Source organism: Podarcis bocagei, assembly GCF_964188305.1.
Source record: "Podarcis bocagei genome assembly, chromosome: 13".
NCBI classification, from domain to species: Eukaryota; Metazoa; Chordata; class Lepidosauria; order Squamata; family Lacertidae; genus Podarcis; species Podarcis bocagei.
This window is the reverse complement of record NC_138138.1, coordinates 29,455,429-29,469,711: the sequence shown is the minus strand read 5'-3', so window position 1 is coordinate 29,469,711 and position 14,283 is coordinate 29,455,429. Positions and strand designations below refer to the sequence as shown.

The 14,283-nt window shown below is 52.1% G+C and overlaps 1 protein-coding gene across 2 annotated transcripts; it reads right to left on the bottom strand.

The window, feature by feature from the left end:
* Positions 1–6,536: 6,536 nt before the first annotated feature.
* On the bottom strand, positions 6,537–14,283 carry ZBTB45 (zinc finger and BTB domain containing 45). Of its 2 annotated transcripts, none has more exons than XM_081165309.1 (3): positions 13,199–14,283; positions 9,585–11,239; positions 6,537–8,185 (listed from the first exon to the last, which is right to left on the bottom strand). In XM_081165309.1, the coding sequence occupies exons 2-3, from the start codon at positions 11,131–11,133 to the stop codon at positions 7,623–7,625; spliced, it is 2,112 nt and encodes a 703-aa protein (XP_081021435.1). In that variant the 5' UTR covers positions 11,134–11,239; positions 13,199–14,283; the 3' UTR covers positions 6,537–7,622. The 2 variants fall into 2 exon arrangements, with proteins under 2 accessions (XP_081021435.1, XP_081021436.1); XM_081165310.1 differs by lacking the exon at positions 13,199–14,283 and adding an exon at positions 12,856–13,099.

The following is a 14,283-nucleotide window of genomic DNA, read 5'->3' as shown; positions in this document are numbered from 1 at the left end:
CAACCCTACTCCCTCACCGGCCTCGGCTGCCCTCCTGCTCCACCCGCCGCCGCCTCCCCCGCCGCCGCCGGCCACCTCGGCCCCGCCGCCGCCCCCTCCTCCGCCCGCTATCGCCGCCACCACCACAACAGCCGCCGCCGCCTCAGCTGCCGCCGTCTCTCAGTCCCTCGCTTTGCTGCCTCCTCCCCCCCCCACCCCCAAAGCTTGGAGGTTCCCCGGCAAGGGGGAGGGAAAAAAATTGAAAACTTTCACTTTCGTGCGTCCCTCCCGGCGTGACGCTGCGCGCTGACGTCACGGGGCTGTAATGGTGGTGTGCCGCGAGATTTTATTTAATAAAAAAGTGTGCCTTTGCCCAAAAAAGGTTGGGAAACACTGCCGTAGACCACCAATTGGGAACAGAGCATCAGTGGCATGATGGCAGTTGTGAGCAGGTGTCTCATAGTTTCTGAGTTATGAATCGGGATGTTCCTGGGTCCTCTCAAGCCACCCACAAATTCACTCAGTGGTTTTCTGACAAAGCACTATCTGCCCCACCTCTGGTGCTTGGGTAAAAAGAAGACTGCCTTATCTAAAGTATTTTAAGGATTTCAATAATGCATGCGAGAGCCTTTCTCACCAGTTCATAGAGCAATATAAAATATGCTATCTATAGTACAAGAAGATCAAATACCAGTGGAAAACATTCTGGAACACAAGTGGAAGCCTTTTGTTTATCCTCCAATTTGTTGTCCATTCCTTCTTCCACAATACTTTTGCAGATCTTTTTGCTTTTCATAATGTATCCGTGTCCAGGCATATCCTGTGTCTTGCCACCAACCATCCCTTGGGGCAGGCTGGATGACATAATTTCGCTGGCTAACAGACCCCAGAGGCTTTTTCTTCTCCGCTTTCTCAGTAGTAACCACATCTCTCCAAAGGGGAACAGGCCTGGGGGCAGAACTGTAGATAATGAACTTTAATTGTAGTAGCTTGCCTAGGGATTGATTAAAGAGGTGTCTCCAGCCATTTCTCAGCCTAAGCATGTAAATAAACCCCGAAGGAGAGCTTTCTACATCACCTCCTCCTACCTGGGAGGCAGCTGGTTAATTAGCCCAAGTTGGGAACTATTAAAAGTTTCTACTTTTTTGAGAAGTTATACTCCGACAGGTGCATCCCCAGAGTGTGTGGGCAGCTGGCACATCAAGGCTTTGGGCTCACTGCCAAAATATCTCCTCTGACTTGCGCTCTGTTCTGCTTTCAAATCAAAGGCATTGTGCATTTTGAGGACTGAACAGATGCTGGAGGCTTGGTAGTTTGCTCCTGGTGAATGCAGGGCTTGTGTAACCGATTTCCTTCATGCAAGAAATGAAGGTTGGAAACAGCAAAGCTAGAACAGCAAGTGGGAAGTCTATGCTCTTGGGACAAAGCAAGCAATTTATGACTGGCTTAATATGTACAACTTTCTATTTCAGATTTCAAATTACTGGGTGGGTGAACATTAAGACTCCCCAAGACAAAACATGTTGCAACCATTATTACTGGGTGTTATGTATTGGGTTTAACACATTTTATGTTACAAGGCGTGTTCTAACCAATCATGTAAGCGTTGGTAGACGAACGTTCTAATGGCAAGTAAGCGCATGGACTTTCAACTGTCAACTGTCAACAGTCAGTTCTTGCTCGGTAGATTATTGTGTTGTCCAGTCAGTTCGGTTCTTGTTTTCCTATGAGTGAGCTGTTGTCGCTGACAAATGTTAAATAAACATAGTTGAGGAACTTATATTGCCTTGGGCTGCTGACTTCTTCCGAACATTTACCATTGGTGACGAGGATGGGATACATGAGTTCCCGCCGGCTGCCAGAGGCCCAAGACCACACCACAGCACCGCCACCTGCCGCCTCGCAGTAAGCGTGACCCCACCGCCACGCTGGACTTAGCAAATAGTCCCGGAAACGAGACCGCACCTGCCGCCATCTTCACAACTACCCACAATCGCACAAGCGACTGCTCCAGGTCTGAGGATGGCCACCAGTCATAGTCGGCCACCACCGGACTTCAATATGAGCCATCCTGCAGAATGGTTGCAGTGGCTCCGCCGAATAAGGAGCTATGTCCGACTACAAGGCTTCACTAGAGAGGCAGACAAGGTGGATGTGCTACTGACGGTGCTGGGAAGTTCCGCCATCACTCTACTGGAAGGTCTGATGGCTTCCAGGGACATAGAGACATGCACTTTCAATGAGCAAGACACCTCGCACCTCAGCCAACTAAGAAACAACACCGCTACGACTTTGCACACAGAGAGCAAAAAGCGCAAGAGTCAGCGAGTGAATACATCACAGCGCTCCAGGCGATTGCGATGTATTGCCAATTCGCTGACATCGAGGAACGACTTCTCGAACGGTTCATCAGTGGCATGTGAGACAGCTGTCTCTGCCACAAGCTGTTGGCAAAAGACAACATCACGATGATGGAAGCAATGAATATGGTCATGGTCTTTGAGAAGGATAACGCCGACGAGGCGGCCCACAGCCCACATACCAAAAGGAGAACTCACTGGATCCAGTGAGACCGGTTGTCTTCTGTAGATTCCCACAATGAGGATGTCCACCAAGCTTCGGACCGATCTGACCGACACCACTGCTCCCAAGCTATGAGCGCATCATTGAACCAGCGATCATCTGACACACCTCAAGGGACCTGGGCCAGCTGTGGAGAAAACCATGAGTGTCGGACATGCAGGTTTTGGGACACCACATGTAGCCAATGTGGGAAGACTGGACACATTGGTCGACTCTGCTGTTCCAAGGCCTCCGGAGCACAACACAAGCAACGTGTCCACGAGGCCTACATAGAGGAGTTACAGTCCATCTCTCCAGCCAGGGTACTTCAACTTCTGTCCCCAGGGCCCAATAAGCTTAGGGTACAACTCAAGTTGGGACGCGGGTGGTGCTGTGGGCAAAACCTCAGCGACTAGGACTTGCCGATCGCATGGTCAGCGGTTCGAATCCCCGCGGCAGGGTGCGCTCCCGCTGCTCGGTCCCAGCGCTTGCCAACCTAGCAGTTCAAAAGTACCCCCGGGTGCAAGTAGATAAATAGGGACCGCTTACTAGCAGGAAGGTAAATGGCGTTTCCATGTGTGCTGCACTGGCTCGCCAGAGCAGCTTTGTCACGCTGGCCACGTGACCCAGAAGTGTCTGCGGACAGCGCTGGCTCCCGGCCTCTAGAGTGAGATGAGCGCACAACCCTAGAGTCTGTCAAGACTGGCCTGTACGGGCAGGGGTACCTTTACCTTTACCTTACAACTCAAGATAGAGGGAACCCCGTGCACTATGAAGTTGGATACCGGCTCATCCTACTCCATAATATCTGCTAAGACTCTGAAAGAGCTTTACCCTAACGGTGGTGGTCCTCTCCGCCCGGCCCCCATAGTGCTGTGGGACTTCCAGAGAAAAAGAATCCAGCTAAAGGGGATGGGCACCTTCAAGGTCCAGTTTAAGAAGTACACCAAGAATTTGAACCTCATCATAACTGAAGGCCCATTTACTAGCCTTCTAGGCCTAGTATGGTTCAGACTGTTAGGCTTAGGTATTTCAGGGCTTACTCAGATTTCCCCAGGGGCAGATTTTGAATCAATCTGCCAGGAGTTTCCATCAGTCTTTGATGCAACCCTGGGCCTGTACAACGGACCCCCAATTTCCCTAGGGCTCAACCGCACAGTGCAACCCATTCAGGTCAAGGCCCGTAGAGTCCCGTTTGCATTTAAACCCAAGATCAATGAGGAGCTTGATCGCTTAGTCGCCCAAGGGGTCTTAGAGCCAGTATCTTCGGGAACCTGGGAAACCCAGATTGCCACACCGGTTAAGCCCGACGGCTCAGTCCATATCTGTGGCAATTACAAATGCACCCTGAACCGGGCCTTACAGAACCACGCATACCCAGTTCCGGTGGTGAACCATGTTAGCAACTCTGGCTGGAGCCAAGATCTTTGGAAAGCTGGATTTAGCGCAAGCTCATCAGCAGCTATTGACGAGGCCACCGCAGACGCCCAGACAATCATGACTCATAGGGGTGCTTTCAGGGTCGAACGCCTACAGTTTGGAGTTAGCGTGGCCCCAGGGTTATTTCAGAGCCTAATGGACCGTCTCCTTAAAGACATCCCCGGAGTCACGCTGTTTTTCGACGATGTGCTGATCACCGCTAGATTATGGATAGCGCTCCAATGCTTCCAGGCTGCAAGACTTAAGGTAAAACAGGAAAAGTGCCTGTTGGGAGTGAGCAGTGTGGATTTCATGGGGTTCCGGGTTGACACAGACGGCCTCCATCCAGCAGAGGACAAAGTGCGCGCCATTTGCGACGCTCCAGACCCAAAGAGCAAGGCAGAGTTACAAGCCTTCTTGGGACTTCAGCAGGGTGACATCAGGCCGGAATCCTCAGTGGCTCCATCAGCAGTGACCCCTTCGGAGCCGGCCTCCCAGACCGCCCCACTCAGACCGTGTGTACCGGAGGAACCTCCTGGGTCACCGACTCAGGCACAGGAACCGCAACGGTCCCAGCAGGAGCGGAAAAGGCCGGCACACCTTGATGACTGTTTGCTCCTTTTGTTAGGAAGTTGGGGGGAGGAGTGTTATGTATTGGGTTTAACACATTTTATGTTACAAGGCGTGTTCTAACCAATCTTATAAGCATTGGTAGATGAACGTTCTAATGGCATGTAAGCGCATGCACTTTCAACTGTCAACTGTCAGTTCTTGCTCGGTATATTATTGTATTGTCCAGTCAGTTCAGTTCTTGTTTTCCTATGGGTGAGCTGTTGTCACTGACAAATGTTAAATCAACATAGTTGAGGAACTTATACTGCCTTGGGCTTCGGACTTCTTCCGGACATTTAACACTGGGCAACCATACTTACAATAGACAGAGGAAACATGGTGCTGAGATAGGCAGATCTCATTCCCAACAAGGGAGATATGGCCCATTTTTTGTGCTTTTGTAAAGCAGATATGAATCAAATAATAATAATACCCTGCCCATCTGGCTTATACCAAGAGCATCTACTAAATTTCTATGGACATTTTCAAGGAACAGGTGCTAGTTCTGTTAGCTTCAGCTGTTGAATAGCCTGATCTTTTAGATACAAGGTGCTGCAATGTATGGCAAGCACTGGTAGCAAACATGGTTCTGCCCTGAGCTCAGTAGGCAATGTTAAGCAAGCCACTATTCTCAGTGGTGGCAAATTCTGCAAAGGCAAGGAAGGAGAAACCCACCTCATACAAACAGACCCATCCTGGTGTCCAAAGGAATAGCAGACAGCAGCTTCCCTCCAGTAGATACCGTATGTCCTCCAGGGAAATAAAAGTAGTAGTATACATTCACTCTGGAACAGCTTTTAGATAACTGGGGTTTAATTTGCATAGGCTAAGCAAATAAGAACTGGAGGACCAGACTAAGGATCGGGCAAGAACTACTCCAACCTTGTAAATAAGCCCACAAAAGTTACCAGTCTGGAAAAGAGAAATAACTACATTGCAGGGAGTTGTCCAGAAGAGTGGCAGAGAACTGTTCTAGCATCCCACTACATTTCGATGCAGGGCAGGGTGGTGGCAGTCCTTTTTCTGGAATCCTGCTTGATTTCTATACTAAGGGCAGAGGAGGGAGGTCTTCTCTATCTTCCAGCCCACCCACTCGTCTGCAATGCAATGCCTTGTCACCTGTGGCTACCAGGAAAACACTTAAATCCGGAGGTGGGAAACCTGTGGCCTTCCAAATATTTTTTTTTCTTGGACTGTAGCTCCTATCATCCTTGATCATGGACTAAGAAGGCTGCAGTTGACGCAAGTTGAGAGGCCAACGAGAGCTCTCAGCAACCTGTAACAAACTGCAGTTTCCTGGATTCTTGGAGGGGGGTGCCATGATGTTATCGTAGTGCTTTAAACCTATAGTGTGAATGTGGCCTCAGGAGGATGAAGGCAATAGCCTGTACCACTAGCTGTAAGTAAGAAGGCAGGCACATGGGAGCTGGCTGAGGCTGGTGGGGCAGTGCCCTGTTTGCCCCAATGGGCCAGCCTCCACTGAGAATGAGGCTGTGATTCTATGGACACAGGAAACTGCCTGATCCCAGCTCAGACTCTTTGTCCACCCTGCCCAATGTGGTCTGCTCTGGCTATCCAGGGTCTCAGACAGAGATAGGACTTTCCCATCACTTATTATCTGATTCCCCGCCTCCCGCCTCCAGAGATGCCAGGGGCTGAACCAGGAATCATCTGCAGCCACCGAGCTAGGCTCCCTCTTCAACCATCTCATCAGAAGTTCCACCGCCTTGAGAAATATACACAGACACACACACACTGCTTTATTTCCTATGAAGAAGGGGAGAAACAGCTTGGATAAGTTGATCCATTACAAATAAAACAGCCCCGGAACCCAACTGCTTTGGAAATGCAAGACAGTAAGAGTATAAGCTGTAAGCATGACATAACCAAACAAAAATAAAAATAAATTGTGTTTCTCATTCTTTTTATAGGAACATTCTCATTCTTTTTATAAGAATTATCTTTTTATAAGAACAGCCAAGTTGGATCAGGCCAGTGATCCATCTAGCATCTACCTTTCTGCTGTCACCAGCCAAATGCCTCTGGGATGCTCACAAGCAAGGCTCCTTTTGCTGGTATTCCCTAGCAACCTGCTTTTGACCACAGGCATTTAGCTATTGGGGCTAAATATGGAGCTGTTAAGCCAGCGTGGTGTAGTGGTTAAGAGCAGTGGACTCGTAATCTGGTGAACCGGGTTCGTGTCTCCGCTCCTCCACCTGCAGCTGCTGGGTGACCTTGGGCCAGTCACACTTCTCTGAAGTCTCTCAGCCCCACTCACCTCACAGAGTGTTTGTTGTGGGGGAGGAAGGGAAGGGAGAATGTTAGCCGCTTTGAGACTCCTTAGGGTAGTGATAAAGCGGGATATCAAATCCAAACTCCTCCTCCTCCTCTTCTTTTTAAGCGGCCTTGCACTAAATCATATCACCGGCCCAATGAGCCCAGTACAATATACTCCAGGGACAGGGAACCTGTGGCACTCCAAATGTTGCGGGACTTCCAACTTCCATCATCCCTAATTGCAACAAATCTGCCCATAATAGCAAAATCCATTCTCCCACCTCCCATCATCCCTGGCCAAAGGACGTCCTGGCTGGGACTGTCAGTTGCTGCGAGTTCCAACACCTGGAGGACCACAGGTTTTCCCATCCCTGGTCTACGCACTGGCAAAGCTCTTTCCCAGTTCTGCTCCTTGTGTCTGGAGTTGCCAGCAATTGGAGCTCTGCCCTTCCTTTCATGCTAAGGATTGGCTCTGCCACTGAGCTACGGGCCAGGAATGGCATGGACAGCATCAGTGCAAATTCAGCCATGTTCCTGCCACCAGCAACCTTTACAGGCGGTCGACGCTGCGGCCTAATGACGCAACGACGACACTGAGACTCTCCCCTTGAGAATTCACAGCCCGGCTCGTGCACATGGCTGCCCCTGTCAGTAGGAGAAAGCTGCACCCTATGTGGGTCAGTCTTTTTAGTTTTCAAGATGCTGGAGCCAAAGTCAAAGACAACTGCTGGACAAAAGAAAAATTCATAAACGGAGCCTGGGGAGAAAAAGCCTTAGGCTGTGTGAGGCTGCATGGCTGCCTCTGAAGCCGGGTCCCCTTTCCAGGCTGCAGCTGGTCCTTCGCCAGCCGCTTCCCCTTTCCAGGCCCCCATACTGCCTTCCCCAGGGACCGGATCCCCCGCTTTCCACACGGCAATGGCCGTCTCAGCAGACGGTTCCCCCGCTTTCCATGCCGCAGCGGTGACAGCAATAGTCCCCTCGGTGGCAGAGGAGGCAGCGGTGGCAATGCTCGGCTTCTCTTTCCAGTCGGCGGCAGCCGCGGCCACGCCAATGGCTCCAGGGGCGTCGGTCTGCCCGCCCTTCCAGGCCGTGTGGGTGGTCATGTGGCGCTCCAGCAGCGTGCGGTGGGAGAAGTACTTGTTGCAGATGCAGCACTGGAAGCGCTCTGGGCGGTGTGTGCGCATGTGGACGTTGAGCGAGCTCTTCTGGGTGAAGCGCTTGCAGCAGATGGAGCACTGGAAGGCCCGGACCCCCGTGTGCGTCACCATGTGCTTCAGCAGGTAGTCCCGCAGGGAGAAGGAGCGCCAGCAGATGCTGCACTGGTGGGGCTTCTCGCCTGTTGCGGGGAGGGAAAAGCACAACGGGTCAGCCGAGAGGACACAGAACCCCCAATGCTGGAACCCAGAAACTGCCCCGTGGCGCTGGACTGAGGGGGACATCCCTCATTTGGGGATGATGCCCTAAACGGCTTTGGTCCTGGTATACCTGAAAGAGTGTCTCCACCCCCATCGTTCAGCCAGGACCCTGCGGTCCAGCTCCGAGGGCCTTTGGCAGTTCCCTCATTGCAAGAAGTGAAGGTACAGGAAACCAGGCAGATGGCGTTCTCGGCAGTGGAACCCGCCCTGTGGAATGCCCTCCTGTCAAATGTCAAGGAAATGAACAACTATCTAACTTAGAAGACATCTGAAGGCAGCCCAGTGCCGGATTTACATATAAGCTAAACAAGCTATAGCTTAGGGCCCGACTCTCTTGGCCCCCCCCCCAAAAAAATTTAAAGGAAAAAACACTTGGATCTACATTTCCAAAATATAAGATAAAATAACAGATAATACCTACATACAGCAACAGTGGCAAATGGCTTTAGATAACTATTAGGTCCATAAATTACCATATAGCAAATATTCAACACAAAAAACAGTGATAATTTGTTGTTGACAAAGGACAGCAGGACATATAAAGGGCCCCTTTAACTTCAGTAGCTTAGGGCCTCATCAAACCTAAATCCGGCCCTGCCTGTATCTGGAAGATTTTAATATGTGATGTTCTGTTGTGTATCTTATGTATTATGTTGGAATTCTCTCAGAGTGGCTGGGACAATCCAGTCAGATGGACAGGATACAGGAAATAAATTATTATTGTTATTATTATTATTATCATCATCATCATCATCTATGAATCAAATAGCCCAAACATTGTAAGCTGGCCTTGCTGTGAATTTATATCTGGCATCTCAGTGTAGGTCTGTATTTATCTCTCTTGGGTACATAGATATTGCAAGCCAGGCCTGCAACAAAATGTTGCAGCATGGGTGGCTGCTGTTCCGGATTCCAGTGACACAACCTCCCATTTTCTACTTATCCCATACTCCCAACAGTTAGCGTTCTGTGGTCACTGAGCCTACTCTCTGAGCCTTTGGGGCTGCCTCCCTCCTTAAGTTTGTATCCCTGAATATTGTATTTCTGCAACCTCGGGGTTGGCATGTGTCTTTGAATCCTATTGCCTCTGGCTTGCCCTGGGTGGAGAACAGAGAGGGCCAGGTGTGTGTACAAGCTAGCCTACTGTACAAAGTGCAATTTGCATTCATGGCTCCACCCACAGTGGCCTCTGGCCCAACCAACCCCTGGAAGGTTTCTCCTGGAAGGGAATACTCCCCTCTAGATGAAAAAGGGTTCCTCGCCCCTACTGTACCCCCAGCAACACCCTCCCAGGAAGCCCCACCCCATGGTGTCCATTACCAGAATGGATGAACATGTGCTTGGTGTAGTTTTTGCGGGAACTGAAGGTTTTCTGGCAGTGGCTACACTGGTAGGAGGGCTCTGAGCATCGCGAGGGGCCGGGCTGTTGGCTCTGCTGCTCTCCAGCGCCATGCAGGGGGCCTGTGACCATGGCACCAGGGCTGAGCTGCACCATGTTGCTGGCACCGGCGTCTTGCTGCTGCGGCGGCGGCTGCGCCTGGATGCTGTAAAAGCCCTGGGCCACCGCAGCCGGCTGGGGCATGTGGAACTGGAAGATGCTGGTGGTGCTGGTGGCCGTGCTGGCACTGCTGACCTCCGCCTTGAGCTCCCGTTGGATGCCCAGAGAGGAGACAAAAGTCAAGCCCCCGCTGCCACTATTGCTGCGGGACGGGAAGGCTGCGGCGCTGCCAGAGGGCCCACCCAAGTCCTGTTTGAACTCTCCCGCCAAGCTCCTCAGGTTGGAAGCCTCCAAGCTGCAGTCCGAGTGGAACTTCTCCCTGTCCCGCACGGCGGAAGCTGCCGCCTCTTCGCCGCTTTCCTCCCCCTGCCAGGATGGAATGAAGGACTCTGAAAAGACATCCTGGTTCCCAAAGAAATCCTGGCCCTCAGCAGTGGCGTAATCCAAGTGGAGGCTCTCCTTCCTGCCGGCCCCGCCGGCACTCCCAGAATCCTTTGCTTCCGCCTCGTCGCTGAAGCCGCCAGGGAAACTTCCGCTCCCGCCACACTCGGGGAAGCAGCTAAGCTTGGCCTCCCTTTCTTCCACCACCACCCCCTCCCGGCCTTCCCCACCAACACCCTCCTCCTCATCCTTGACGATGACAGGCATCGTCTCGGACAGCTGAAGCCTCACCGGCTGGCGCTGCTTGCGGCTGTGGCAGCTGGGCGTGGCCTCGGCGGGGTGGAGGTACGGGCCCCCCGCCTCCCCATCGCTTATGCCCCCCTCGCAGGCGGCTGCCCTCGCCTCCCTGTGCTGGGAGGAGGAGAGGAGGTCGCGCAGCTTGTAGCGCACCTCTGAAGCACAGAGCAGTTTGGGGGGCTCCAGGTGGGAAGCGTCGAGGTCCCCGGGCCGCGAGACGCTGCCAAGGGCCTCCTTGGGCGGCTGTTCTTGGGGCTTCACCGGGAGGACCCTGGGAAGGGAGAGGGGCACCGGAGGCGGGGCAGTGGGAGGCTTGGGGCTGCGGCTTTGAGAGATGATCTGGGTGCATTCGTCAATGACCGTCTTGATCTGCAGGATGGAGGCGGCCGTGAGGATCTGCAGCGCTTCTGACTGGGCCACCACCAGAGAGCCGCTGTACATGAACTCCACCAGCTGGCGGACCACTTGGCTGGGGACCACGGGCGGGACCTCGATCTCTGAGTAGCCCAGCAGCAGCTTGTCGTGGAAGAAGGGGCTGCCGGCGGCCAAGACACAGCGGTGAGCACGCAGCGTGGCCTCCTGGATGTGCACTGTCACATCGCAGAAATGCCCTCCCAGGCGCTGCCCATTCAGCGTCTCTAGGAGGGACTTGCTGAAGTTCTGGAGATGGATGTAATGGACGGCTTCAGCCATGCTGTCCCGCCTCCCTCACCGGGGCAGCTGGAGCTCGAGATCCTTCCGAGGAGCAGCGTGCATCCCACGCGGGACAGTTGAACGGCAGACTCTTCTCGCACAAAGCCTGAAACACAACATTATTATGAATTGTTGTTATTACCTGCCCTCCCCCAGAATTAAAAAAAACCCAGTGTACACACTCGCTGGTATTTAATCCCGAGTAAATTAGCAAAAATGTATAGTTCAAATGTTTGTTGGAAGTGTAATGAAAAGGAAAGCACCTTTTATCCTATCTGGTGGAACTGCAAAGTGATAAAGGAATTCTGGGAAATGATATACAATGAACTGAAAAAAATGTTTAAAATAACATTTGTTAAAAAACCAGAAGCCTTTCTGTTAGGAATTGTAGGTGCAGAAATACCGAAGGAACCGAAAAGACTGTTTATGTACGCTACGACAGCTGCAAAGATGTTGCTTGCCCAGAGCTGGAAAGACAACAAGATACCTACTAGGGTGGACTGGCAGAAGAAATTATTGGATGACGCAGAGATGGCACGATTAACTGGGAAAATCAGAAGGACCACTGTAAACACTTGAACTTTAGCAGGCTTTAAATAACCCCTGCAATGATACATAGATTTTGGATATAATGGAGGATGGCAAATTAGATGGACTTGTAATGTGCAGTTAAAAAGTTATTTAAGAACCCATGGAGGGGACGAGGGAAGTTTTGGGATTCAGAAGAATTTTGTGCAAAATTCTAATATTTGTAATAACATTATTTGTGTGAATGAACTTGTAAAAACAATTCAAAAATTATTTTACAAACAGTGTAAGCGTATTAAATTTAGAAGGGTGGGCCCTGAAAACACACATCTCAGGCATCGAAGGCCTTTGGTATTTGGTGACAGCTGTACATCAAAGAAGCCAGACGCAGCTCTGTGGGAAAGGAATCCCACAACTTAAGGGCTGCCACAGAGAATGGGAAAAGCTTGGGGCAAAACAGCAACAGCACACACTCGGACACGGAGTGCATATAAGCCAGGCTGCCCTCTAAGGAGCTCAGGGAAATGCACCCCAACCAGCAACACACCTGGGACTAGTGGAGAAAGCCATCCAAGCAAGTGGTTGATTTGATAGTTTGATCAAGTAAATCAGTGTCAATACGCAATGCAGTTTGTTTTGAATTAGTAGGTAGCAAGAATGTTACGGATTCGTGCGCAGAGCTATTTTGCGAAAGCGAGATGTGCCAGGGTTTTAAAGCAGAGTTTCACCAGAAAGGCAGAGCAGAAATTGTAATAGAAGGTACAGCTGGTTTCAGGCGCTGCAGAGTGGCTGACATAACAAGACAGCCAAATTGCCTTCCAAATTTCTCTAATGGAGGAGAATCCATGGAAAAAAATTAAAATTAAAATGACTGCACCTCTACTATTTTTTTCTCTTTTGAGAAACAGGGAGATAAACCACTTGATCCTACACAGGAGAGATACAACTAAGTGTTGTGCATCTGACCACCAGCAGCTCCCAATGATAGGCAGGGGAATGGCTCCAGGGGGTCTGGGACCCAGTTAAAAGGTCCTGATTCGACAGGAAGAAAATGCTATTCTCTGGAAGCTGCAGCTGGGCGCCTCCACCCTCCTTTCACCGGGAATCATTTCCCAGAACAACAAAACACCTCTGAGTCCAGGAGCTTTGACACACGGATAGCTCCACCAGCAGCAATGAACTCTCCCCACCCACCCGAGGAAAGAAATCGGGAGCTGCTGGGCTTCAAATCCGGCCAGAACGCAGCACATGCAGAAGCCCCGCCTCCCTCCAGGTGTGCATAGGTTAATCGGTGGCGAAATGCGCTCTGTCCATGCTCAGAGGCGCCCTCGCCTTCCTCGTGCGCCCTGAGTCGCGCCTCTCCTCCTGCTCCAGAACCCGGGCTCTCCTATTCGGATCAGACCCAGGAGTCCGGGCTCCCCTCCGCTACCTGGGAGCCGAAGGATGCGCCGATACTTGGGAGCAGAGGGAGGGAGGGGCGGGGCAAAGGCCAGGCGGGCGTGGCTTGCGCCCGGGTTGGGGGCGGGGCCCTTCTCACCTGCCGCCTCGGTCTCTCGCCAGGACTGGCCGTGCCGCCTCCGCTGCTTCCTGGCTTCCCTCCCCGCGGCCTCCTTCCGCGCACGTCCCTTTCCTCCCGCCGCTTCCGCGCCGCCCATAGAGAGAGAAAATCTAGAGGCACACGCGCGCTGTGGCTGCGGGGCGAGGCGAGGAAAAGCACAGAAGATTGAACTCAGTGGCTGATAACGGCAAGGTTCAATCCACCTGCATATTCTTGCATTGCAGGGGGTTGGGCTAGATGGCCGTCGGGGGTCCCTTCCAACTCTACAAACATACGATTTTATTTTAAATATATTTTCATTAAAGATTTCTTGATTTACAAAAGTATGTGCAACGGCTTATTTTTCAGGTTGCGTTTTCTACAGATCCAAGTTTCATTTGTTGCGAGACATTAGTGTTACGTTCTGCAATCCTACGGTTTGGAGTACCTCGGCATGGCTGCGCTCATTCGGGGGGTGCGCACGGGGAGCGGAGGTGCTCCGCCTGGCGGGAGCCCAACGTAGACGCAGAAAGGAAGAGAACGGAAAGCAGCGTGGCGATCTCTCTGCCCGTACTTTCCGCACTGCCATGCCCTACCCATTGGCAATCCCCTGAAACTCGGGATAGCGCGCAGTGGGCCTGAGGTCCAACGAAAGCGGCGCGGGGATCCCTGGCCAGGTTGGAGGGCCGGCAGCTCAGGCCACCGCTGACCATTAAGAACAGAAGGAGAACCCGGCTGGGTCAGGCCGGCGGCCCCTTCTTACCGCGGCCGACCTTGGGGGGAACTAGTGAGTAGGATCCGCGCCCAGGGGCACTCTCTCTCCTCTCCCGTGGTTCCCAGCAGCTGGCAACCCCTGGCCGCCTTACTTGGGGCTGGTGGGGCTTAGTCCTGGTGGTCCATCATCTGGCCTGCACCGCCTTACTTTATCCCTAAATAAGGCGGCATTTCCCCTCGGCTGAAGCCCCACCTCCGCTATTAGCGCTGGATTAGTTACAGGGCCGTCGTAAAACGCCCCCCCAATTTCCCCCTTCCTCCCGTGCAACCTGCCAAATTCTGCAGTGCAGGGCGATGTTGCTATAGGCGCA